The sequence below is a fragment of the Rhamphochromis sp. 'chilingali' genome (genome assembly GCF_963969265.1).
Source record: "Rhamphochromis sp. 'chilingali' genome assembly, chromosome: 7".
Taxonomy (NCBI): Eukaryota; Metazoa; Chordata; class Actinopteri; order Cichliformes; family Cichlidae; genus Rhamphochromis; species Rhamphochromis sp. 'chilingali'.
Window position 1 is genome coordinate 24,036,637 of NC_137934.1, and position 24,183 is coordinate 24,060,819.

Here is a 24,183-nt window from a genome sequence, read left to right on the forward strand (position 1 = left end):
GGAGAAACCAGTGAAAATAAAATGCTTCGGCCACATTTCACTGCCAGAGCTGCCGCAGGTGGAGCTGACTTCATGGATGATGTGGATGTGTCGGCGGTGGTTGGTTTGAAGTTGTGGTGTAGTGTAATTGGGCGGTGTGATCTGTGACGTGAGTCCGAGGGTCTCCGGGATGATGTCCTAACTTTCTCTGAAGTTTGTTGATTTTTCCTGCCATTGATAAAAGGCGACAGGAGCTGAAACACGGCCGTAACCGTTTCCTTTGTTGCGCTCGCCGGTGCCGGTGATGCTGAGCGTTTGTGACGGCAGCGAGATGGCTGAGGAATGTGAACAGGCTGAGAGGATGCTTCCAGAGAGCAGAGACAAAAGGAGGAGAGAATAAGAGCTGGAGATTCATTACACGTCAGTTTAATTTCAGAGCTGCGATTCATTACGCGCTGGAAGTCGATTTGGCCGCTCGTTGCGGCGGTTTCTGCAGGCCCTCCCATTTATTTGGTCTCTCAGAAGCGAGCAGGCGGACGAAAGAGAACAAACCTAATTAAGGCCAACCCTGTGATGGGTGGATAATTGTTGTGAGGCATCAGTGTGTGTAATTGAGGCTGAATTTGTTTTACAGGTTGTAAATGTGCGTTTTCCCCCTTTGGATGGTTACTGCAGGACTCGTACACATTTGAACGGTGTCCAATCACCGCCACAGGTGACCGTGGAAGGTCATTAAAGCAGTTTCTTGAAAACCTTCACTCAAGGGGCGCCCACAAAAAATAATCTGTGCTTTCTGCAGAAACACAAACACAGAGTTTACTCCAGCTATTTTTTTCTGTGGTTAAAGACTCTGATTGGCTCCCTCGGTCCTCCCCCAGCCAAATAAATGAAGAGTGCAGCGTGGAACACCTTCCCTTGTTACCTCCCCGAGGTATAATTAGACACAGCCAGAGAGGGAGATCAATTCTGAACATCATAATACGACTCAGAGTGAAGCTGTTAAATGATCCTCAGGAGACCTGCTGGAGCTGCTGCAGTGTTTAACAGCCAGCCAGCATCAAGGGAGGCCACGCTCGCTTAATTCCCTCCAAACAGAGACGAGGACGTGTGCCTCCGACCTCCAGTCACCTGTTTCATCTGCACACTCAACCACAGACTGTATACAAAAGATGGTCATAGACAGCGTGACATCACCCACTTATGTGGACTCCATTTTGAAGCTTCAGTGTTAACGTACAGGCTGCCATTTTATTATTTTTTTGGACAAGTGGGTGGAGTTATCAGCTTACGCTTGCTAACAGAAACTCCCAGTGCTCAGTAACCTGCAGTTCCTCAAACGGCCACTAGAAGCTCCAGCAGTGAGTCAGAATGTTTTTGTAACTCAATATTTTAAGTTGTAACCTTAAAGTTTGCATCATTATTATATTATCATTATCTTTGTCACCTGGGCCATCCTTTTATACAGTTTATAATGCCATCTTTGAATACTAGAAAATAAAATCCTAGTTTCACATACATGTATAACCAGCACATATCACCCCCTGCTGGTGTATCCCTGTGCTGCACAGTACAGCATGATTTGCTTTCACAGTGCTGTGAGCTGTGAGCAGACAGGGAAAGTTTTCTGTTTTTCAACCTTACAAGTTGCGATTAATTACAATGAAATGACATTTATCATGATGTCGTCTTATTTTTAGATATTTCAACAATCTAAATATTTTCCGATGTTTCTGCAGCAAATCTACCAAATGTTCAAACTAGGTGTTTGTTCAGATTTAGTCTGGGGTAAGAGGGGATGAAAACCAGCCTGACTGTGAGGAGCTTGCTGAAAGGAAGCACCGGATCATTGATATACTCTGGTGTTAAACACAGAATTCACTCAAACGTGTCTCCAGTTTTAAAATATTGTTGTTTTTTTGTCGTTGTTTTTTTTAACTTTTTGCATTTAATGATTAAAAACCTCGAGTTAACATTGAAAGTGATTAGAATAGATAAAAGCTCGTTTCTTGATAAAATATAATGCCCACACTCGGCCACATCACTCGGTAAAATTGCTTGGGCGCCGAAGGGTGAAGTGAGCCTTCTCCAGAAAGCTCTGATTGTTCCTTATTGGAGGCTTTTTATCGGACTTGGCAAAGCAGGCAGCCCCCTCTCCTTCTTCTTCTTCTTCCTTTTTTCTTGCCCCTCCGACTGTGACGGTGTTCAGGACTGTGTATTTGCTTTGGGTTGGCGGGTAAATGTTGACACGGTGGCTCTGAATGAAAGCTTTTCCTCGCTGCTGAGAGAACAGAGGACTTTTGGAAGGTAGTTTGAGGCCTCCCATCATCATTTTCTCCCCACACCTGTCCCACTCACGCCGCTGCCATCAGCTGAACTGGTTCTGACCTGCTCTTCCTGTCACTGCAGCCTCTCTGCAGACTCCATCGCGTCTCACAGATCTGCCTAAACTACTTCCCTCTCCGACTCAATCATTCGCTCCATCCAGCCCATTATGGCGCCTTTAACAAGCGGCCGAGCCACTGAAGCCCCCCCCCCCTTTTCCTGCTCATCCACAATCACTTCAAATTAGATTGGCGAGTCAATAGAAGAGTCAATATTTAATTTGCTCATAGCAGGTGGTGATTCAGGCGGAGACATGGAGGATCCACCTTGAGGACGCCATCCTTCACATGAAGTGCGACGAACTGATAAAATGTTCTGAAAGAGGGGGAAAAAAGGAAGTCATGTTTTTGCCTGGAGATGATACCTTACAAAGGCTTCAGGGGAGTCGACTGTAATTGCCTAATGTTGACTGTCAAGTAGGGCTGCCAGGATTAGTCGACTAGTCACGATTACGTCGACTATCAAAATCGTCGCTGACTTATTTAGTAGTCGATGCGTCATTTGAAGCTTTGTATGATCCCAAAAGAAGCAGGAATAAGTAGTAGGATTTAAGAGTTTAATAACGGACTGAAACAGAAGATGGCAGCACTGCATGTACAAGGATGCCAGCTGCCGTTAAACCCCGAAGAAGAAGAAGAAGCAATTCCGGTATCGTAGCCGTGTCCAAATTCAGGAACCGCATCCTCCTGTGCCTGCATTTGTAGGCCAATTACGTTACGATGAAGACTCCGACAAATGCGCCCTTCATTTCCCCAGATTTGAAGGATGGGTCGGGTGTATACTTCGTGGCCCAACCTATCCCAGAATTCATAGTGCAGCACAGCTCAGTTTCCAACAATGGCGGCAGCTAGTTAGTTTTAATATTACTCTTATTCACTGTTCCCTCTAAGTTGCGCGCGTGCACAATTGTGCACTGCTGGGACGGTCTCTGTGGACAGAAAAAGAATCAAACCTGAATTGAAATTAAAATCAATTTTTTGCAGTGTTGGTCAGTAAGTGACTGGCTGCTCCCGTATGGGATTAGAACGATGCCACCTTATCCCATAGTCCAGCCAATAATGCGATTCACATTCGTATATAAGCAGCTAATCAACGTCGCTGACAGGCTATGACAGCATCCTTATGTGCCGACACCGGTGTTTTAGCTAGCAAAGGGGCGTGGCTGATGTGGAGAGAAGCCACGTTAATGACAACGTGGACAACCTTTGGAGATGTGAGCAGGACAGATGGAACAATTGGCGGAAAAAGTGTGGACTTTATACCAGTTTTGAAATTGTGTTGATAGACCACGAAAACCAGAGTTATGATAAAAATATTTGCAATGTTTGGTTTTCTTCCTGAATACTATCCTTGTTTATAAAACGGTAAAAACGGCATTTTATAAGGAAAACGCTGGAAAGCCCTCTCAGCCTGTGAGGAAAAACAAAACCAAAAAGACCCCACCCTTTCCTATTGGTGGAAAAATGTACCATGTCAACCAATCAAAAAATGATTTGGCAACATGGCATTTAGTTGTTTAGGGAGGGGGGAAGTTTTAGGAGTGACGGCAGTTTTGAGATGTGAGAGATTTGCTACGTTTAGCACAAATCTTGTGTTAGTGTGTAGTGTAGTCAATAGTTTTGTTGTGTGTGTCAGAACAATGAGGCGACTACCAGAGGTGGGACCAAGTCATTGTTTTGCAAGTCTCAAGTAAGTCTCAAGTCTTTATCCTCAAGTCTCAAGTCAAGTCTCAAGTAATGTCAGGCAAGTCAGAGTCGAGTCTCAAGTCACTGGTGTAAAAGTCCGAGTCAAGTCACAAGTCTGAAACTTTGAATTTCAAGTCCTTTCGAGTCTTTAAAAAAAACAAACGAAAAAATAATGTTGCAGTTATATGCTAAATGTAAATATTAGACCATGTAATTTTTAAATCTGTGTTTTTCTCAACACATGACAAAATAGTGAACTTAGAAAATATACACAAATTGTGAAATTGCACCTCTTTAAAATGCAGCTCAATTAAACCTAGCTCCAAGAATAATTTTCACCGACAGTTCTGAGATAAGCTGCATGTTATTCTTGGATGCGGTTGTAGGACCGGCTTTAAAATCGCATGACAAAAATATCATACACATTAAAAAAACTGTATCACCAACGTAGCCTGGACAACATTTGCTAGTTAGATGAAGTCAGCTATCTCATCGTAGCATATTTATATGCATATTTATAATTATACGCTTCTTGGAGTGAGTGCATACACTCGTGAAGTTTAGTAACTTCAGGTCACTGCAACAAGCCCAGGTACAGTTTACCGACGGATGGGTGCAGGACCTTGAAATGCACCGTGTAGAAAGTAAAGACCATCGTACGTATCATAAGTTTACCAGTCTCACAAATCGTCGTCATAAATACACATTCGTTAACCGTTTATTAATAGGACCTTTGAGCTCAATGGTAATTAATTAGCAGTGGAAATAATTTCTGGTAGCATCACAGAAATGTAGCAGTGACAATAATATTGTATGCTGTAATCGTACTGGACAATTAGTGATACAAAACAACTGTTTTATCCTGTGAATAAAAGTATATGTTTTTGTCAATGTACCATAATAACAGAAGCGAAACGCAATATTGTGTCAGGACAATTCACTATTTATGCACAATAAACACAATAAATAAAGGAGCATAGCGCGACAATTTCTGTTCAGCGCCAGACTTGCTTGTAACCTATATCACCAATTATGTTATGAAAATGACGTATTAACTACTAAAAAACACTGACCTTCGTGTAAATGCTTGGAGCAGACTAACCTGTGAGCTGGAGTGTTCTGGGACGTTATATTTGGTCTTTGAATGGCTGCAATCCAGGCCATCCGTCGCCTCTTTGTTACTTCGGAAACATGGCTCGAACAATTTCTCTTCAACGACGTAATCCGATAACAACCGATCTCTTTACCCGTCGGCTTCCCGTGGCTGTCATGCGACCGGCTATTGCAGTTAATAATACAACAGCTTCTTGACATTTTTGTGTTTCTTTTTATCGCTGTGTGACTGAGTTCAATTGAAAGCCTGCGTGCGCTAGTACCGCTTGACCGCTTGCCACGAGTTCCCAGAATCCTTTGCGGTTCTACCCGTGAATGACGTCACATTTTCAATCTCTATATAATATGCATGTTAAATTTTATATTTGGGGTAAAATATCAAGTCTTTTCAAGTAAACCGGTTCAAGTCCAATTCAAGTCCCAAGTCATTGGTGTAAAAGTCCAAGTCAAGTCACAAGTCTTAGAACATTTTTTCAAGTCAAGTCTAAAGTCATAAAATTAATGACTCGAGTCTGACTCGAGTCCAAGTCATGTGACTCGAGTCCACACCTCTGGCGACTACTGAATGTTACAGGTGTTACAGGAGTGATACATCTCCTGTTGTCAGGCCTGCAGGTAATCAGGCTGTTGTTCTCCTTTATCTCATAGTGGACAGAAATTACTTTTTGGAGTGGCACAAATAATTTGTGTGACATCAAATTTGATGCAGAACAGCTGATTGTTCTGTAAATAGTTTGAAACGTTTATTTTAAAAAATGCCTTGGCTGCATTTTTAGGTAAACAGCTGCAAAAAACTTTGTTTGCATAACTCAGTTACTTTTTTGAAGAAGTAACTATATAATTATTGCCCAACATTGGTCATTATTTACTGTATTTTGCAGACAGAGAGTTACAGGACTCTCTCCCAGACCACAGACTCATAATACAAGTCAGAGCTTTATAAAAAAAAAAAAAAAAAAAAGAAAGTTGTGTTTTCAAAATTGGAGTTCAAGTTATTTTTACTTCCAATAGTGTTAACATACTACACAGGTCATGAACAAGATTTCTTTTACATTTTCATTGTAAGTGGGCTAAATCAGTTAATTAAAAGTAGTGTAACATAAATGTAAACGCTGTAATTTGATTATTTTAATAAACCATGTAACTTGGATGGATTCGATGCTGGCGTGACCACAGTGCACACGTCTGATGTTGCTCACAGTGCTTCAAGGGACCGCTCAGGAAGTTCGTGTGTTCGCTCAGACACATGAAAAATTAGAGGGAACATTGCTCTTATTACTTTTTCTGGGTCACAAAATAAAGGTTTAACATATTTTCAGGCGAGAATGAAGCTGTGTAAACTTCAAATATCTGCTCAGTTTATCAAGACACCACATATTTTTAAAAGCGCGCTGATGTTTTCAGAGACGTCTGTTACCCACTAGCTCGATAGCTAGCCGGGGTTAAAGGCTCACTAGAGCACCGTGAGAGCACCGTGAGAGCACCGGACTCCCGGCAAATCGTTTTCAAACCCACCGCCGTCTTTCGCTACTCAGGTTAAACATGATATATAAGTCACTTAGATAACTTTAAAATGTTATTGTTTGGCTCTTTTTTTAGTATTTTATTTGTTCCTGAGTAAATCGGTTTGGCTGAGATTAAAGTTATAGTTTTTACACAGCTGAATAAACGTCAAGCAGACAGCTGATTATCAGAAGTGTGAGAATCTCGAGAATAAACTCCGGTGTCCTGTTATATTTTAGATAGCAAGGAGTTTATTAAACTTCACCAAAACAATCTGCAAATTTCATTAAAATTTAATAAACTATCATCCTGTCTTTATTTTTAGTTAGCACAGACCTTAAACACTTAAAGCTGTAAGCTAATGATAGTTATATAATAGCAGGTGCTGCTGGTGCAATAAGCTGTACGTTTTACGTCCAGTGGATGCATGATCTGATTAGTCGACTAATCGCAAAAATAATCTGTGCAAGTCGACTATCAAAATAATTGTTTGTGGCAGCCCTACTGTCGAGTCACCTTTTTTGGAGCCTCAGTGAGGTTAGCTTCCATCGACTGTAGGGGTGATTTGCTTTTGGACTTAGTTTTACAGACAGTCGCCTCGCCGTGGCGACCATCCTTCCTCGGGTACTACAGAACTCGCACACAGTGGTTGGCCAGTGGTCAGCCAGCGGGCTTCATTCAAACTGCTCAAGTGATGTCATATTTGCCTTTTACAAGCGGTAACCTGTAAAACAGCTTTAAGGCTTTATGACCTCCACAAGGAATTCTGACTTATATTTATAACTGATTCTTACATGTGTGGTGTGTGTTATCATCATATAGTAGGTAGAGTAAAATGAAGAGTAAGTAAAGAGTTAAAATAATGTGTCACATTTGACCTCTGACCTCTCCCTCAAGGTCAATAGATTTATCTGAAGGTGAAGGTGATAACAAAGCTACATAGAACTGTTTAAAAGTGTTTTTAATGTTTGTACTGACAACACATGGGCATATAGAGAATCGCATATAATAATAGGTTAGAGTCACATTTGACCTTTGACCTTTTCACGTCTGCCTTTCTTTTAAGTCAACACCAAAATGTGTTACATCTTTAAAGCCAGTGTTGTCCAGAGAAAGGGAAATAAACTGTAGTGTAACATTATATAATAATATCTGGTATTTACAAATCTATATCTCTTATGCAGGACTTACTCCTACATGTCTGTGTAATCAAAGTAAACATCTGTCATGTACTCTTAACTAGTTTTTCCTGTACTACTAAAACTTCTTAGAGTACATTTAAAAGAACAGCTGCTTTGCTGTAGCTTAGCGCTCTCTTCTTGGTTTTGACTGGTTTAAACTGAACTCTGTTTGGTCTTGTAGTGACCTTTGACCTTTCTTTATTTTGGCTGTTTGTCTGACCTTTTCTTATGTCTTCTGCAGATGATAGTATTGTAGTATGTTTATCTTCTCCTGCTTGGAAGTTACTAAATCACTTGGTTTGTCTGACTCAATAGTTTGTATATCTTTTCAAAATAAAAGCTTTTCACCATTGTCTGTAGACAGAAACATTTTATTTTAAAAACCAGCAGGATTTTCATTAGAAGTACACCAGCTTATATATGTAATGGCATTTGTTCTCTGACAGTTGATGTTCTACCACAGCTAAATAACAGGCAGTAACAAGTCCGTGGTTGTCTGTGGTTTGGAGGAATAGTTAGTTTATTTCTCTCTGAATCAGAAAACATCTCTAACTAATAACTTGTGCCTCTACAATGATGAACGCTCTCATGTGTGGGTGTTTGAAAGGCAGTCAACAGAGGCTCAACATCTGGTCAAAGGCTGAGAGCCTCACACACCACTGAAACACATACTTTTGGCTCTGAAGCTAAGTTGCTTAAAGGTGATTTTGTGAACAAAGATAAACCACCAGAGAAACACCTGTCAGGTGCACAGGAAGGAGGAGGTGCCTCTTCACGGCTGAGTGGGTAACGAGGTCTTCTTCTTTTCGTCCAGCCTTCATCTCTGCTCCTCTGTCACTGAGTTTAATTACACACCGTACGCCGAGGCTGCCCCCAGCGTTTGGTTTACCGCTGTCGCTGCTCGGACACAACGCTACATTTACATCAACCCCGCACTCCGAGCAACTGTCCTCATATCTGTCCTGAGCACGTGTTGGCACACGTGTCACAGTCGGGCGTCACTGGCTCCAGGTCTTAGCTGTAAGATGTGGTTAAATGAACAAAGACCGAGGTGAGCTGCATAAATGCATATTTACATGGCGAAACCCTCAAGTCGCTGTTTTCAAAGTTTTTTCTTTTTTAATGAACTAAGTGGAGAATTACTCTTTGTGCTGGGCTCAAAACATCCAACTGGAATCCATAACAACTGATAAGTCTGGACTAGTTTCAGTCCGAGTTAGGGTCTGGTTTTAGTCTATTTTTGGCTGGTTTTGGACTGGTTTAATTGGTGTTAGTCGCTGGTTTAAATCCCATCTATAAAGGAACAGACTCATAGTCAGATGCTTCTGTAAGGATGGGGTGTTTTGGGCGTAAACCTGATGCAGGTTCTGGATGTCCTGAGTTATGTCCTGGTGCTCGATGGAGCAGATGAACCAGAGTAAAACAGAATGTGGAAAGAAAGCTGAGAGCAAACATAGATCCAGTTGTTAGTGTGCACTTCACATCACAGCAGGGACTGATGCAGTGCACTCCCGTCACCCCCCTCATAAGCATCACCCAGGCCCCTCCCATGCATGGCGGACTGTGTTAGGATGTTTCCTCTCTGTTTCTGCAGGGCGGTGGGGGACAAAGAGAGAAGCCTGTCCTTCCCTTTGTCCCCTCGGAGCCCCCTTGGCGACTGCAGGAAGTTCTCAGATGTCTGCAGAGATGCACTGAGAGTCTGTTAACAGCAGATGTTCAGATATTACAGCACTCCGTTTACACAGGGCACTTCATCCAGACCTTTGAGTGAATGCACAGGAAGAAGTGTGTGCATTTCAGGGCTAGAGTGTTAACATCTTTTCTCCTCTCTGATGACCCACATTTCTGGAAAAATCACAAAGCTGCAGGTTTGTGGCAGCTCTGGCCGTAAAACTTTATCAAGACATTTAAGTAAAAACTTTTATTGTGTTTTTGTACTAATCGCTATCACAAGTTTCCACTCTGTCAGATCTTTTTTTTCATAATGATCTTAATTGTGATTTCAGTCTTTTTTGCACTTTTTTTATGATTTCCTGTAATGTTTACGGTATAACTCCAGTGTTTTTGATGTGATGTGTTCAAAAATGTTTTTAGGGTTGGTTTTGATGGATTGGGTTGTGGAGTGGTTTCACTCTGGTTTAGGGCTCTGTTAGTGGCTTCTTTTTATTGCAGGTTGTTAGTGTGTTTCAGGGGCAGGGTTTGTGCTGGTTATGGCCTTGTTTAAAACTTTGATTTGTTCAGATTTGAGTTTGGTACTGAATTTGAGCTGATTTGTTCCAGTCCTGGACTGGTTTTAGTCTAGTTTTAAGCACTGGTTTGCAGCATCATAGACGTTTTTCTCTGTCCTCTGGTGATGTGATCTAAACTGATGCTGAGGTCTGGAAGCTTATGCTTCTCTTAAAGAGGGCTCCTTGTATTTGGACTTGTTGTCATGTTCCAGTGTTTTCTTATCAGACTACACTGTAGTGCTAAAAACCCCTTTTTGGAAAATGTAAAAATCCAAAAAGTGGTTATGTTAGATCTGTATAATGGTCATAATGGTTAGATCTTTTTCTGTGGAAAATAAAAATTTTCATGTTCCCAAAAAGGAGCCAGAGTCCTTCAGATTGCAAAGTTAAAAAAAGAGTTTCACAGTTTGTGCCCACTTTTTTTTTTTTTTTAAACCTTTTTCCATCTCATCAGGAACAAAAACGAGTGACTTCATGGTTTTAGAATAAACTTTGGGTTTTTTTATGTGTGTGTCCCTGGTGGCTGTGAGCAGTGCTGCTCCTCCAGAGTCTTTTGGTTTGTCGAGCTGAGGCTTCGTCTCAGCTTTTTGTGAAGTGTGTCTCTGTGTGCTTGCTGCTCTTTGTGGCTGCATCTGTCTGCCTCTATTGTTTGCAGGAGTCCATCTGCTGGCCTCCAGTTTGCCCCTCCTCCCTCGCCTCAGACAACCAACACCCTCTAGCCTCACCCCTCCTCCTCCTCTTTGCTGGGAAAGCCAGCTGTCCTCCCCTTACTCTCCCCCATTGCTCCATCACCGATGAGCTGAAGAGGCTGCTCAGAAAACTTGGCCTGAGCGCATTCTTACGTTTACGATAATTTCATTTAAAAAGCTTCAGCTGAAATAAATGAATGTGATTAGTCTGGTTCACACAGTCTCAGCACGTAGATGGCATTTATAGTCAGGAAAGGAAAACCAACACATGCAAAATCATATTAAACAAAGGAATATTTCAGCACTTTTCCAAAAGTTATTTTAACACTTCTGCTGGAAGATGCAGAGGTAGATGTGGATATGCTTTGACTTTCATTCAGAAGAGAAGACGGGCCGGGCTGTAAAAAAGTTTGTACACAAATAAAATATCTTCATATTTAATCATGTTTTCCGAGTTTAAGAAACTCTGTTTTCACTGATGATGAATTTCTGAGGTTTTCAGCACCTGCTTACAGTCTTGATGTTGATGTCTGTAAAAATATCCTTAACTCTGTTCACAACTCTTGTGATTTTTCATGTCTGAACCGCTGTCAGTCATGTCCTGCTAATGTCAACTTATGCTATTCCAACATGAGTATTAACTATTTGTGAAGCAGTGTCCTGCTGAATGCATCTTTCTCTAGCAGACATGCCTGTTATTAAACTTTGATAACTTTACTGACTGACTGTATCAGAGCAGAACTGCTGCTTATATTTCTTTTTATTGTCAGTTTATTATGTAGGATCCCAGATGACACATTTTTGCTGCGGTTTCATAAAAATAGTCCAACAACGGGTTGATTGGTCCAAACAGTTTTTCTGCAAATTTAAAAGTAAGATGAATATTTTCAGGGTTTAAATTCTTGGTTTCTACTTTTAATTTTGTTTATTTATGATTTATTATTGTCTTTATTCCTTCCCAGCTAGTTTTGCTTTTTACATTTGGATGCTGGTCTGATTATGAGCTCGTCAGCGGTTTGTCAAGCACTTTTAATTGATGAGACAAGTAATAAACAAACACATGTTGATTGATTAGCGAATCATCGCCAGCTTTAGCGAAACCAGATTTGGCCTTTCGCACTAATCTGTGACATTTTAAGATCAGTTGATATATAGATGACCTGAGAAGTGACCGGTAAACTGATCGATAATGAAAACAGTTGTGAATGCTGTCCTGTTGCTGAAGCATTGCGTTTATTCATGGCGATGTTGAGAGCTGTTTCACTGATAGATGAAAACATTAGTCGACTATAAATGCCTTCAGCTTAACGTTGTGAAGTGTGCGGATCAATAATTCAAAATGACAACTGTGAGTATTGATCAGACGGAGCTGTATGGACAGGGAGCTGCAGAAAGTGAAAGAATCAATGAAAGCGCTGAAAAACAAAAATCCAGTGTTGAATTTGCAGCTTTTGGTGTTTCTGGAAGCCTCACAGCCTGACAGCTGCTGTTTTGTTGCAGTTTTCAAACTGTCCGCTGGTTTTATGGGATGGCATTCATCATTATTCACTTTACTCTCTCTAAACACTAAAAATAAGAAAGTAACAACAGATAATGTAATCAAAGGTAGAACATCTACTTTTTCTTTTCTTTTTGTCATTCAAACAATATTGGACAGTCACTTCTCTGCTTTGCATGGATCACCTGACCTGCCTATGAGAACAATTTGACATTTTTTTGTAAGCAAATGGAATTTTTTTTTTAAACACTAAAACAATCATCAAAAAAGGACCACAAGGATGTGACAAAGGTGAACACTTTTCAGGCTCTGAGTAAAATTAAGCAGTGCAAGGATATCTGAGAGAATACATCACATTTCTAAACGTGATTGCTATCCAAATGTACGTCCAATAAATATCTGGCACACATTTATAAACACAATCTAGAAAGGCACCAGACACCAAAGAGCTCCGCCAAAGCCAGTCGTCCATTCTTCTCTATGTGATCCGCAGCCAAGCCAATGATAAAAAAGCTTTTTTCCAAGCAGTTTGGATCCACAACAAAATATAATGGTTTCTTCCCTTTCACAGGCTCAAAATCTCCAACTTTTATCTCATTAGTTTTTATGTAATCGTACAAACCAACAACAACTGAAAATAAAAGCAGCTCATCAGCATAAAGAGAAGTGCAACTTGTGAACTGAAAGCTTCAGTGAACATATTTTTATTTTTCCTCGTATAGGTGCATTGATATCTTAAAAAAAAATCAGCTGTTGGAATTACTGCAAACAGCAGCGGTATTACATCTAAGAAACAAAATGTAAATCTCATCAGTGCCAGTAACAAACCTGGATAGGAAGGACATCCGGCATAAAGTCTGTGCCAAAACAAACATGAGGATCCATCAGCCAAAGTGTCTGAAGTATAACATAATAGAGAATTTGTGGTTTTAGAACAGGCTGAATAGTAAGGTTTAAAAACATGGTTCATTCAGAAAACCTTTGACAAATTAAATTAACCTTTTAATAAAAAGTCAGAAAACTTTTTATTAACAGTTTTAAGCATTTCAAATAAATAAACCTAAACCAAACATTTTATCAGTTTTCCATTTAAGAAAAAAAAAAGATCAAAGTGCCCTTAAAGCTGTCTGTAATGGTAATGTGATGGAGCAGACCTCAGAAAGAATAAATTATGTTTTGATCAAACTAACTGAAACCTTATTAGCAATCACTCTAGTATCTTAATTCTGTGTTTAGCCTGAAACAATGGGTGGATACTGATGTTTTTGGTGCTCCAGGTTGTACATTATGGATGCTTTTTGGATAGTTTCTAAACTCGTTTTGTCTCAGTAGTTAAAGTCAGTTCTGCAAGTCACAACTACAATACTGTACAATACAATACTATGAAATACTGAGAATTTGAAGTGTACGAGCTCACAAAGCTTAAAGAAGCTCCAGAGTAGTGGATTCGTCTTCAGTTGTCATATTTTCCTCCAGGTGACTTCCAGAGTTTGACTTTTAATTTCTCCAACTCTCGGTCTGTTCTGTGCCATCACAGCAGGAGAGATAAAACCAACAGAAGCTCCTCATTTTGCTCAACAGATGTCCTTAATCCCGTCTAATCCAACATGTTAAACGGTTGTTTTCTCTGCAGCGAGCGCGGGGCGCCGACCCTGGCACTAAAGCTTCCCACAGGCCAGTTGGACTCCCTCAGACTCCCTCTGGTCCTGGTCTAGTGCTCTCATCTCCTCACCACAGTGCCAAGCACAGGCTGAATTAATAAAGTATCTGTTTCTGAGGCCGTATGTGAGCGGGGACAGCTCATAGCAGGAAGAATAACACAACTTTTTAAGTTTCCATCAGGAAAGAACCCTAGGTTAATTTTTTTTTTTTTACCTTTTACAAAAACTATATAAAAGATTTGTGATCTGATCAGATATTTTTTTCTGGTCAGTCCCATTATCAGTTTTTCTGATGACTGTGGCAGTGTGAAATAAAGAATAATCAGTGCTCAGGAGTGACCACTTCAGCATTTATGACTTTGAATAAAGTCTGTTTTCTCTGACAACAGCAGAGCGCCGCACTTCATAAATCAGTTCTTTAAATAAATCATCTGCACCTTCAAATTTCAAATCAGTGGCTTTAAAGAACTTTCACTGCCTTTAATTTAGCAGCTCTTACCCTGAAATGACCTGATTCGTTCCTTCAGATTAATAATTTGTGGCATCAAATGACTAAATCGTGGTCTGAAATGACTTCATTTTCACCCTCTTTCCTTCTCTCTCTTCTGCATCAGCTGAGAGCCAAAACACTGAAACTGACTTTCTATGAACTGGGTCAGAACATCAGCACTCTGAAGGGAAACTTGGATATCCATTAAAATATTTTGGGGGATATCACACATGCAATGGGCCAAACATAAATCAAAATAACATTGATGATCTCCATGCTGAGGATTTTAGAGGAACAAAGATCATGATTAGAAAGAATAATTTGTAATTTGGCCTCACAAACACCTGAAACCTGAAACATTTAAAAGTATAAACAAGAATATACGTTGGTGGGATTTTAATAATATAAGCAGCTGTCGATGGATGATTAGTAAAATCAGGCATTCAGATGATAATTCAGAGACTTAACCTCCTAAAATCAAGCTGTGTAACATCCACATGTGTGACTCGTGTTATATAACCAGAGAACAAACAGGAAGTGATGTAAATGCTTTTCAATGGAAATTGATGCAGAAAGGTGGAAAATCATCCTAAAAACCTCCCTCTGTTGTAGTAAATGTGAATAAATAATAAAATAACTGCTGGTGTTTGGTGGCTGTTTGATGACCACGTTATCACCACGTCCAGTGACATTTAAAACGTGACCTGATCACTGAGGTGTGTCAGGAGTGTTTAACCTTGTTCATTAGTCAGCTTTGAGTGTTTTTCTTTTTCCTTGGTGTTTTTCCACTACTCGAGTAGTTTGAGCTCTTCTTTTTAAATCTTGACTAAACAACTAGTACATTAGTTGCTGGGAACATTGTTGCTTTTATTCCACTTTATGTCTGAAGTCTTTTAGGGGAGGCAGCTTCCATCAGTGTAGTTTTCCTTGGTGACTTTTCAGGCTAGTCTTCATTTTTCCTCAGCTGCTCTTCCAAACAGCCCAAATCATGTTGAGAAAAGATTAGATTTTTAACTCCTCAGCGTGAACACGGCCGAGCTCCAGCCCAACCTGCTCATTCAGCCACTAACTGGCCATTTAATCAGCACCAATAACGTCTGCTGCTGCTCTTTCTGCCATTTTTCATCCTCTTATTATCTGCGATTAGGAGAGCAGAGCTGAGATGATCGGTGGACGCAGCAGTGGCTCTATAATTTCTCTCCGGCTCTTCATTTTTTAATATAGAGTTTGACCTTTCAGAGCTATGTGCCGGTTGCCGCCGCTGGTCAATATTCTCAGCTCTCGCTGAAGGTGCGAGCTGTTCGGTTGGCAAATAAATGTCTTCGTTAAAGCGACGACCCCGAGCCACATTTCTTCTCAATGACGTTCAGATCGTTTCTGCTTCAGCCTGTGATTTTGTTTGGCCTCCAATAAACGCTGAGGGACGAGGACGGGAGATTAAAGACACTCGGTTTTCACAGGTGAACATTTTCTGAGAAGCTCTGAGGCCTCTGTTCCCACAGGATTCATGTTTCTGGGAGGTGGTGTTCATTTAATTCATCTTTCTTTGTGAAATTAAAAGATCTGGACTGTACAGGAGAAAACAGAAAAGATTTGACATTTTTAGGTTTTTAATAGTTTTAATAATCCAGTTCTAACTGTTTGTACAGACACTGGCTCATTACACACAGGAGCTCCGCTTTTTTTAAAGGCACCTGTGTGACACGCACGAACAAATCCAGGCAAAAGACGGCGCTCAGAGAGAACACCTGTGCTTACCTGCTTACATTACAACAGCACATTAATGAGCTTACAGCTGATGGCCTTTATTGCTTTATGTTGTTGTTTTGGCTCACAGACAGGCCTGAATGTTGGTGTCAACATGTTTCCAAAAGCCGAGGGAAACCAGTTCCAAAACAGGCCTGTGTGTTACTGCGGTTTATACGCAGATGCAGGAGCCCAGTTTCAGGCCTGCTCCTAGATCTATTATGCAGGAAGCCCAGATTTCCCTTCAGAATAAAAGCTCGCCTGCTGGGCCTTTGTGAGTTCTCAGCTCTCTGGCACAAAATGAGCTTTTATTGAAAAAAAAAAAGGCTGAACTTTATGCCTTTTTCAAACCCCGAGATGTCTGAGTCAAATCAAGCTTCTTCTTCTTGAGTTGTTTTGCGTTCCTCTTGTTTCCATTTACATCTCGGACCTCCTGCTGTGATGGAGTGACACGTCTCTATAGCAACATTTCTGTGTGATGCTGCAGGATTGAAACAAAGAGAGAAACCTCCCTTCAGCGTGAAGTCACAGGAGCTGATTTAAGTGGTAATAAGAGCAGGAGGGGTGAGGTTTGATCGTTTACTTTTCATGGAGAGGCGCCGCAGCGAGAACAGCGGGCAGCGTCACAACAGCTTCGATCACGTTTCGGCAAATCACATTAAAAAGAAGTCCCATTTTTATGATCTTCCATTCATGCGAGCGGCTCCGTCACTTCTGAAAAACCCAATTAGCAGAGATGGGCGATTGAAATCTTGGTGAGGGCGGCAGAGAATCTCAGCGGGCTCGGCTCAGTTCTGTCTCTGCGTTGGCATTCAGTCGGTGAAATATCTTCTGGGCACTTTTGCTGAAAAGTTAATTGAGATGATAAACAAATCAGAGTTTGGAGCTGCTGCTGTGATTTCCTGTTTTTTCTCTCCTGAGTAAAAAAAAAAAGAGAGAAATCAAAGAGCCGAAGGCAGCAGAAACAGTGATTAGAGCCGCTGCTGCTGATCGATTGAAGAGGTATTGTCACCGTTTCTGTTTGTGTAATTAAAGTTTGTGTCTTTGAGTCCATTTACCGAGTAAACACTTTTGTCTTTCTCTGTAACGAAGCTCGTTAGGGGGCGAAAATCAGCATCACTTAGTATTTAGAAAATAATTCAACTGTTTCTCCAAAGAAGTAAAAGCTCGCAGTCAGTTTTTGTTTTTTCCCCTATCACAAAACTGCTGATTACTCAGACTGTATACCAAAGATGGACAAGAACACTCACTGGTTTGTAGACTCCACATTTTGAAGCCTCAACATTGGCTTTTTGGAGCATATATCTTATTATTATTATTATTATTATTATTATTATTATTATTATTATTATTAATAATAATAATAATAATAATAATAATAATAATAATAATAATAATTAATAATAATAATTAATTAATAATTAAATAATTAATTAATAATAAGATTATTATTATTAATAATAATAATCTTATTATTAATAATACTCTCAGATTTTGGTCCACGTTGATATGACAGCATCACACAGCTGCTGCAGATGTGCTGCGACCATCAGAAGATGGTACACTTGCTAAAAAGGGACGGACATGGTTAGCAACAATAATCAGGTAGGCTGTGGTGTTTAAATGATGCTCAGTTGGTACTAAGGCCCAACATCTGCCAAGAGTATATCTCCCCTACCTTTACACCACCAGCAGCCTGAACTGTTGATATAGGTCAAAACTCTGAGCCGACCATGTGAATATTACTGCAGAAATTAAGACTCATCGGAGCAGGAAACATTTTTCCATCTTCTGTTGTCTAGTTTTGTGAGTCTGTGTGTAACCTCAGTTTCCTGTTCTTACTGACAGGAGTGAAATCAGTGTGGTCTTCTGCTGCTGGAGCCCATCTGCTTCAAGGTTCAGAGATGCTGTTCTGCAGATCTTTGTTGTAACGAGAGATTATCCGGGTTACTTTTACCTTCCTATCAGCTCGAGGCAGTCTGACCATTCTCTGACCTCAACAAGGTCATTTCTCCCAGACAACTGTGGCTCTTAATGGTTGATGGGGAAATCGAAGCAAATCAGCAAGAAAAAAGTCACTTAAATCATCTTAATTAATCATGCTAATACAGTAATTGGATCTACAGCAGGTTATTTTTATCATGTCTATATGTCTAAATGCACTGAGTTGTTGCCATCTGATTGGCTGATTAAATATTTACCTTAACAATCAGTTAGTTGTTAGTGTCTCTAATGTGGCTGGTGAGTGTATATATTATTTCAAATTAAAAGTCTGTCAGCAACAGAAAGCAGTGTTTGCAGATTCCCGGGAGTGTTTTTACATATTTCTCAGGTTTAAATCCAAACTGTAAGGACACATGTGGATTTATTAGGACACGAGTTAACCATTAAGGAAGCTTTTATTTGTCATCAGGTCAGGGGTGATGAAAGGCAATGTCAGAAACAAAGCGATGTAAACAGTAAACAGCTGTTGTCATCTGCAGTTAAACATCTGTGAGGTCTTTAATTACTCATCAGAGTTTTCATTGATCCGCTGGCCAATAAATTGATCGATAGTTTCGGCTCTTCTTGTCGACATTTCCAGCTGTCGGTCAGTGCGGCAGCTTGTCACATTCCAATGGAGTCCGAGTTACATGGGAAAATTAGACTCGGGGCGCGTTTGATTTGCATTTAAATGGATTTATTGTCCACTGACGGTGTGACGGGTGGAGACTGACCACATGATCAGATGAGAGGAAATGAGGAGCTGTGCTGCACGGTTTGGCCGAGCGCCCCGTTCGGCTGCATAATGAACATTTTAATGTGATTGTTATCAGATGGAAGCCAGCGGAGGAGGGTGAGGAGCAGCAATACTGACAGAGCTGAAGCTTGGAGTCGTGGTCATTGAGCCTCTGAAGCGCGACTCAGTTTGATTTCATGGATTTTTTTCTGTCTCTTAAAGTTAAAAAGCAAACACTGAACAGCAAGTGGGGACTCTTTCTGATTTCATTTAAAACTACATGAAACAGGTTTAATTACTCGAGTTAACCAGCTGGATTCACTTATTGACCAGCTGATAATTGCTGATGATGCTCAGGAGGAGTGAATAACGTGGAATTATAGACTCTGTAATTGGTCAGCAAAGCCTCAAGCTGAGCATTTGTTTTTTTTTGTTTTCTACCATCGCCATTTTAATGTTTTAAAAACAAGATGTGCCGAGTGTTTTAATATTTCCTGCAGCGTATTTTAATGAAGTCAACCAATGTAGAAATCTCTGTTTCATGTTTTAGATTCTTCAGGACATCAGCTTCATTTCAACTGCCTTAAAGTCAAAATAATTAGAGTAACTCCTGAAACATCATTTCTGACTTCAGGGTGATGAAGCTGAGAGAAACTGGCTTATACCTCATGTGAGGATCCAGTTTTTCACTTTCAAAAAGTCTTGAAAAGTCAGTAAAATATACTGAGCTGCTCTTTGTCTTTCTTAAATCCTTTGACACTTTAACCGCAGTAAGCTGGTTTTAAATTACTCATCAGCTCTCTCCCTCAGAGCTCCAGATTAGGGTTGCCACTCATTTCCTGGGATATAAATAATATTACCACGATAGTCTTTTCAAGATCACCTCTGCTCACCGAGCTGAAATTGAAATGATTACATCATATAAGTGTTTGTCCATCATTGTAGATCAGAATTTGTTTTTGAAAATCTTAGGTTGATCTTTTCTCTATGACCAGCACCTGAGTACTGGCAGTTTGGTTGGTTGTTGATAGTTAAATCTCTGCTTGGGGTGCTTTCCTTTTATCTGTGCACACAAATAAAAAACATAGTCAGTATGGCCTTTGTTCGCAGTGTTTTACGAATGTTTGTCCTGAAACAGACGTGATTTTTAATGTCAGATATCCTTTACGTGGGTGAATAAAGGAGCTCTGTTCTGTTTCTGTTTAATCCTGGTGATCAGCGAGAGGGTGATGAACCTTCAGAAAGTTCACATCACACACAGGTTTAGGATCTTGTTTAATCAGCTGAAGTGTTTCATATTTTTCCTGTGAGCTTCAGCTTCATAACTGCTGTTACAGTAATAGTTTAGGACAGGTCTCACCTCCACCTGAGAGTCCCAGATGATCAGACCTCCTCCTGACGGGGAGGGCAGGTGTGGCTCGGTGGCAGTGATGGTCAGCTCTGCAGTGTTTTCCCTGCTGGGTCGCAGCCACCCGGCGGCCATATTTCCACGCTGTGTTTGCTGGCTAAAGCTCCACCTCTGCATGTGGGGCAGCGGGGGCCTCACGGCCCTTTTTGCCAAACTGTGGGCGAGGGTCCAGACTCTGTCCTGTGTGCCCCTGTTGATAAACTGTCCCGCTGCCAGACACGAGCTGGTAGGAGTCCATTTACCCGGAAACTGCAGCCAAGGACACTTTGGAGGTTCTGATCCGTGAACATTTTCTCTGCTTCAGTCAGAATCTTTTATCTTCGGTGGTTTCAACTGCATGATCTACTGTTTTTCTACCAAATATATAATCTAATCTCTCTTTATGAATCTGGAATAATCTCTCTGTCTAATGGTAGTGGGCTTTGGAAAGCTTCAGCCTAAACCTGTTTACATTTTATCTGTTTTCTTTTCTTCATTTAATAAAAGCTTTTATTTTGAAAGTTTGGATTTCAGTCGAGATTAAGCACTGAATAAAAACAGTCTTCCTGGTTATGATGAAGCCTGCCTGCTGGAATTAATCAAACATCTGGCCCTGCCTGTAAGTAGGCCCCACGGTGGGATCCTGGATGGGTTTATGCTTGTCTCACCGTTTTTAAGGTGGTGTTTGTGAGTGTTTCTGTCTCACCAGAATGGAAAAGGCCAAACTGCAGCCGTCCGTCTCCTCGCGGCCTGAAGGGCCTTGCTGGTAAATGGCGTGTAAACAAAGGAACCGTCTGGCAGCTGCACTGATGGAAATCTGAACAGCTACTAATGTGTTTTTCAGCAGCCCCGTTATCTCAAAGGCCCACTATCAAACCAGAGTACATAATGAGTGTGGATAATCCAGCCCGCTCGCTGAATCGGCAGCGCTGGCGATGACCTTAGCCGTGGCCGTGGAGCGGGCGGCGGCGTTCTCAATTAAATTCTGCCAGTGGAGTGGAGAGAGACGGCGAGCTCGCAGAGATCAGTTTAACTGCTGAATGAGAGATTAGAAAGAAAACCAGCGTCGACTAATGCTGAATAAACTTCACCTCTACGGGTTGTTTCTTCGAATGCAGCAGACTATATGTGCCTTTCAAAGTCGAGGGAGTGGACGGGAGCTGAAACAGGAAGGAGAGGAAGCCGAAGAATAACTGTTACAGTTGTTTAAAGCCCAGTAACGTCATATTCAGATTTAAATCATTCCAACTCATGTGAGGCATGCATTCATCTTTGTTTCACAGCTTTGTTCACTTTGTTCTTGTTTAAAAGTCGCTGTTTGAGAAAAAAGGCTAAAAAGAGCTTCATCGAATCAGAAGTATTTTTTGTGCTTCTGTATCATTACACTCACGAATCCACAAGGAAACAAAAAATGCTCAAAATCAAAAGAATGTTTTTGTTTTTGTGGTACACGTTCAAATCTGATACCATCATAGCCTGCTGCCGCCATGTTGGTTTATCAGAGTCAGAAGTGACCATATTTAGACCAGAGGGTGGAGCTTCTGGTTCCGCAGCATGAGCTTTACTAGAAGTTGATGCTTCCTGGCATCCATTAAAACCTGCAAGTCCTTCATCGTCCAGCAGAGGCTCCAGCAGAGTCCGTACTCATGTTAAAGTGGAAATGCTGTTTCAGGAACAGCTTCAGGAGTCAGGAGTTAGTAGTCGTGGTCTTCAATTCCTTGACGTCTTTCCTGTTCCCATCAGCCGACACACTGCAGCTGTTTCAGGTCTCTGCCAGCTCCCTCCCCGTGGAAAGCTGACTGGCTTTCTGGTTCCAGCTGACTCGTCTGTCTCGAGCACTTCCACTGGGACCTCTCCCAGAGTTTCAATTAACGATCTTTCTTCAGCCAGCAAAGAGCAGAAGAGATCAGGGAGGAAGGGAACACTGTGTGACCGCTCCGTCACAGCCGGGTCTGAGAAAAACTCCAGGCGTGCATTCATAAATAAAAAGAAGTGTGTGATTGATGCTGCAGGGCTTTATTTTTTCCATTCTTAAATACCTAAAATTGTCTCTAGATTGTAGAAACCTCTAAAACAAGATTGTAAAACATGATCCGGCCCCAACTATAAATTCTCCAGAGGTGATGGGTAACCACCTTCTCCATAAACGGACAAAAACACCCACATACTGCTGTCTCACTCCCAGTTTATTGATTGATTTTTATTATTATTCCTTCCTGCATAAATATGCCGAGGCCAGACAGCATTACAAGACATGGTTATTTAGGAAAAAGAAACCAGAACCAGACAGAGGCAACAAATCAAACATCCTGATACTTTTCTTTTTCCGAGCTTTACAAATATAGAGAAATCATTAGGAAAGAATTTTAAAACTTGTTCATTCTTTATCAGTGCACCACAAAAATTCTGTGTCTTAGTAACAGTAATCTCATCATACATGGAAACATTACTGAAGAAAATATGATTAATTATTAACTTCTAAATCTCGTAATTAACACAACCTGTTCTCTTCCTGGATGTTTTTAATCTGTGAACTTCAAGAGTCAAGAAACGAGTTCTTGTTCTTCATAAATGTGCCGTAATCGCTCTGAAGGCCATAATCATGCTTCATTTGAATATATGTTCATTATTTTGGTTTTAACAAGATGTCCTTTAACCATTTTTCTCCAAGTAACTTCATTCTAGTAGAGTTCACACTGTGTAATAAATTGTTATTACAATACATAAATCAGCATGAGGCTCTGCAGGACATGGATGATTTCCTCCAAAGCAAAGCCATCCTGTTGACTCTAGTTTCTTACAAGCGTACCATTTAATTTTCACCTTGTTGATCCAGGAATAAAACTCAGATTCTGTTTAATGTTGTTCCAAACACCACTGACCTGAGGCACGAGGACAAGCTTTATTTCTGTTGTTGCAAATACAGTATTGATATATATGAATATGTACATCTTAGTACATGCTGGCTGATCGTTATCCTCACTCAAACCCAGCACAGGTTAGGAGTGTAGTTTAAAGCCCAGCAGAAACCTACATGTGTGCAGGAGAAGCAGCTGGTTGTGGAGGTTGAAGGTGAATGAAGTTAAATGGAGGATGGTGTAAAGCAGCTTGTTGTACTGTGACTGATCTGATATACAGTATTTTTGTACAGTAATAGAAACAATACAAAATGTAAAAATCAGCCTTTATTAATTTCAGCAATCCTTTCTATTAAAAAATGATGAAAGATTCTACAAGAAAATGTTATGTTATTAGTTTACAGCTTCACAGGGCTCCATTTATTGGCTTATCAAACAGAAACACCAGAAACAGGAAGACCAAAAAGTTGGAGTTCTACTTTCACTAATCCTCAGAGGTCTCAAACATCATCAGCAATGTCAGGAAACCATTTTAGCTCTTTCCCCCTAAAGACGACTTTTGATACCCTTAATAACCTTATGATGAGTTCTGACGCCTCAGTATATGTCAATAAAGTTGTGGTTTGATGACCATTAGAGTAGTTTCTTAGTTTCCAAATGTAGCTGCATAGGCAAAGACTGCCCACACTAACTTCTGATGGCCTCTCAGTCATTTTGGCCTATAAGCAGCTCAAATATGAACTTCTAACATCACAAGAATGCATTAATAAACATGCAGCAAATAGGACGCTGATAAAATCCAAACCAGTTTAGCTTACCAGGCTATTTCGTACTTATTTGACTGTTTATTGGTTTCAATCTCTAGTTTAGACCGTTGGTGCTGCTTTACACCATTTTGATGTGCACCAGCTTACAGATGGAGAATTTACAAAAGTGAATCATCGGCTCTCAAAGGCAGAAAATTGGGCATGCATCAGAAAGCCCATTTCCTCCATCACACTGTCTGGCCGTCATTAGAGCTGCTCTGTGTGGATAAAAGGTGAGGAGAGAGTGGACGCTGATGA

At 40.7% G+C, this 24,183-nt stretch overlaps 1 protein-coding gene across 3 annotated transcripts in view; it reads left to right on the forward strand.

Moving 5' to 3' along the window:
• The window catches only part of phf21b (PHD finger protein 21B), a 90,494-nt gene that overhangs the window by 44,560 nt on the left and 21,751 nt on the right, over positions 1-24,183 (forward strand). The window contains exon 1 of one of the 3 annotated variants that reach the window (XM_080886458.1): positions 9,510-9,711. The exons of the other annotated variants lie outside the window; for them this stretch is intronic. Within the exon in view, the coding sequence (XP_080742584.1) occupies positions 9,676-9,711 (36 nt within the window). The 5' untranslated portion in view covers positions 9,510-9,675. Of the gene's footprint in view, positions 1-9,509; positions 9,712-24,183 lie in introns of those variants that run through there. 3 annotated transcript variants of the gene reach the window in all.